Below are 2,506 nucleotides of genomic sequence, written 5' to 3'. Positions count from 1 at the left end.
AGGAGGCTGGGAAGCCGGTGCGCAAGGCTGGGAAGCCGGTGCGCAAGGCTGGGAAGCCGGTGCGCAAGGCTGGGAAGCCGGTGCGCAAGGCTGGGAAGCCGGTGCGCAAGGCTGGGAAGCCGGTGCGCAAGGCTGGGAAGCCGGTGCGCAAGGCTGGGAAGCCGGTGCGCAAGGCTGGGAAGCCGGTGCGCAAGGCTGGGAAGCCGGTGCGCAAGGCTGGGAAGCCGGTGCGCAAGGCTGGGAAGCCGGTGCGCAAGGCTGGGAAGCCGGTGCGCAAGGCTGGGCAGCAGGTGCGCAAGGCTGGGCGAATGCCACTGAATTTGTTCCCGGGCAACCGTACTGGGGCCGCGAGGCGTTCCCCGCCCCCGAGCTTCCCCAGCAGAACTTGGAGATGGAAAGGGAGCGGCGGCTCTGCCGCGACGCCGCCATGGGGCAGTGCTTCCGCGGGGAGAGCTGCGCGTATCTCCACGGCGAGCTATGCGAGCTGTGTGGGCGGCAGGCGCTGCACCCGGCGGACGCCGCCCAGAGGGCAGACCACATCCAGGCCTGCATGAACCGCCACCAGCAGGACATGGAGCTGTCCTTCGCCGTGCAGCGCAGCGCCGACAAAGTGTGCGGCATCTGCATGGAGGTGGTCTACGAGAAGGCCAACGAGGGCGAACGCCGCTTCGGCATCCTCTCCAACTGCAACCACACCTACTGCCTCAGGTGCATCCGCACGTGGAGGACGGCCCGGGAGTTCAGGAGCAGGGTGATCAAATCCTGCCCGCAGTGCAGGGTCTCCTCGCGCCTGGTCATCCCCAGTGAGTTCTGGGTGGAGGATCCGGCGGCGAAGCAGGAACTGATCCGGCAGTACAAGGAGGCCATGCGCGCCAAGACCTGCAGGTATTTTGCTGTAGTCAGGGATTGCTGCCCGTTCGGCGAGAACTGTTTTTACAGGCATGCGGAGCCCGAGGGCCAGGGAGAGCAGGTGGTGGTGGAGGAGGAGCAGGAGCAGGAGCAGGAGCAGGCGCAGGAGGAGGAGCAGGAGCAGGAGGAGGTGGAGGAGCAGGAGGAGGAGGAGGAGCAGGAGGAGGAGGAGGAGCAGGAGCCTGAGCCTGAGCCTGAGAGGCAGGGTTCTGGGGCCTCGAGCAACCAAGAGTTGGAGCCTAAGCAGGTGGGAGAGGACAGCATGCCCTTTATCCACCGTCAGCGAGAGCTTGTCACGCTTTGGCTGGTCAGTCTGTGGTTGTGTAAGTGTTTCCTTTCACTGGGAGAGAATGAGCCTCCTTTTTATTTTTTTAATTTATTTTTTTTTATTTTTGTTGTTCCGAGAACCCGTGGGGACATGCTTCCTTGGGAAGGAGCGGGGAGGCTGGTGGGGGGGAAAAAGATTGCAACTTGAATCTGTGGCATGTGGTGTAGTGTGTTCACTGCTTCTGTGCTGACGCTCTACCATCCGCTGTTGCCTGTTGTTTTTATCCGCCCGTGGATAGACCCATCTGCCATGTACAGCAGCTGTTGACGCCATTTCTATGGGTCACTCATCCGTGTTCTCGCCCATGCCCATTACTCTCCCCCTCCCTCTCCCAGGAGTGTGGTGCTCCCCTCCCCCCCAAAATAACACCAAGTCCTTTAATGTATTGTTGTTTTTTTGGTGTGTGGTGTTGTTGTTTTTTTTTTTCTTGGTGCAATGCCTCTTGACTGTCAGTTTATGGTTTATTCTGTCATCTCTGTTTTCAACAGGATTGACTCAGTTCTAGGCTAGTGTTTACAGGACTTCCACACTCATTGTGAAGCCCCTCCAGAGTATGTGGGACAGGGTGAAGGGAGAAGTCTTAACTGAACAGAGGAACTTTGTGCTGCTACAGCCTTAAGAAACCTGGACCCACCCGGGGGGGGCCCTGTGGCAGCTGCTCTCTCGTCTCCGCTGTTTACATGTGTGTTTCTTCCCTGATTCAAGTGCACTTTCTTAACTGTGGTGACCTTGTGGTTTTTTGTGAACCAGGTATCTCTATGTTTACATGTTCTCATCCTGCTTAACTTGATGTGAAAGTATTTCTACTTGGAAGTATGTATTTCAGACTTGGCGTATCAATCGATGTGCGTAGAAGTGAGTATCCAAGTGATGTATTTGAGCCCTGGCCGGTTTGGCTCAGTGGATAGAGCATTGGCCCGTGGATCGAAGGGTCCCGGGTTTGAACTCCGGTCAAGGGCACATACCTCGGTTGCCGGCCTGATCCCGGCCTTGGTCTGGGCAAGTGCAGGAGGCAACCAGTCGATGTCTCTCTCTTTCTCTTTCTCTTTCTTTCTTTCTTTCTTTCTTTCTTTTTTTCTTTCTCTCTCTCTCTCTCTCTCTCTCTCTCCTCTCTCTCTCTCTCTCTCTCATCGATGTTTCCTTCTCTCTCTGTCTCTCTCCCCCTCCCTTCCACTCTCTCTAAAAATCAATGGGAAAATGTCCTCAGGTGAGGATGAACAACAACCACAAAAAAGTTATTTATTTGAAAACGTCTCTATAAAGGATATA

At 56.2% G+C, this 2,506-nt stretch overlaps 1 protein-coding gene across 1 annotated transcript in view; it reads left to right on the top strand.

The window, feature by feature from the left end:
- MKRN3 (makorin ring finger protein 3) overlaps positions 1 to 1,012 on the top strand; it is a gene marked incomplete at its 3' end in the record, with an annotated part of 2,033 nt that extends 1,021 nt beyond the window's left edge. The window contains exon 2 of the mRNA XM_014543562.1: positions 3 to 1,012. Within this exon, the coding sequence (XP_014399048.1) occupies positions 3 to 1,012 (1,010 nt within the window). The remainder of the gene's footprint in view (positions 1 to 2) is intronic.
- Between the last annotated feature and the right edge of the window lie 1,494 nt (positions 1,013 to 2,506).

The sequence above is a fragment of the Myotis brandtii genome, unplaced genomic scaffold, assembly GCF_000412655.1.
Source record: "Myotis brandtii unplaced genomic scaffold, ASM41265v1 scaffold329, whole genome shotgun sequence".
Taxonomy (NCBI): domain Eukaryota; kingdom Metazoa; phylum Chordata; class Mammalia; order Chiroptera; family Vespertilionidae; genus Myotis; species Myotis brandtii.
This window is presented reverse-complemented; position numbering and strand designations above follow the sequence as displayed.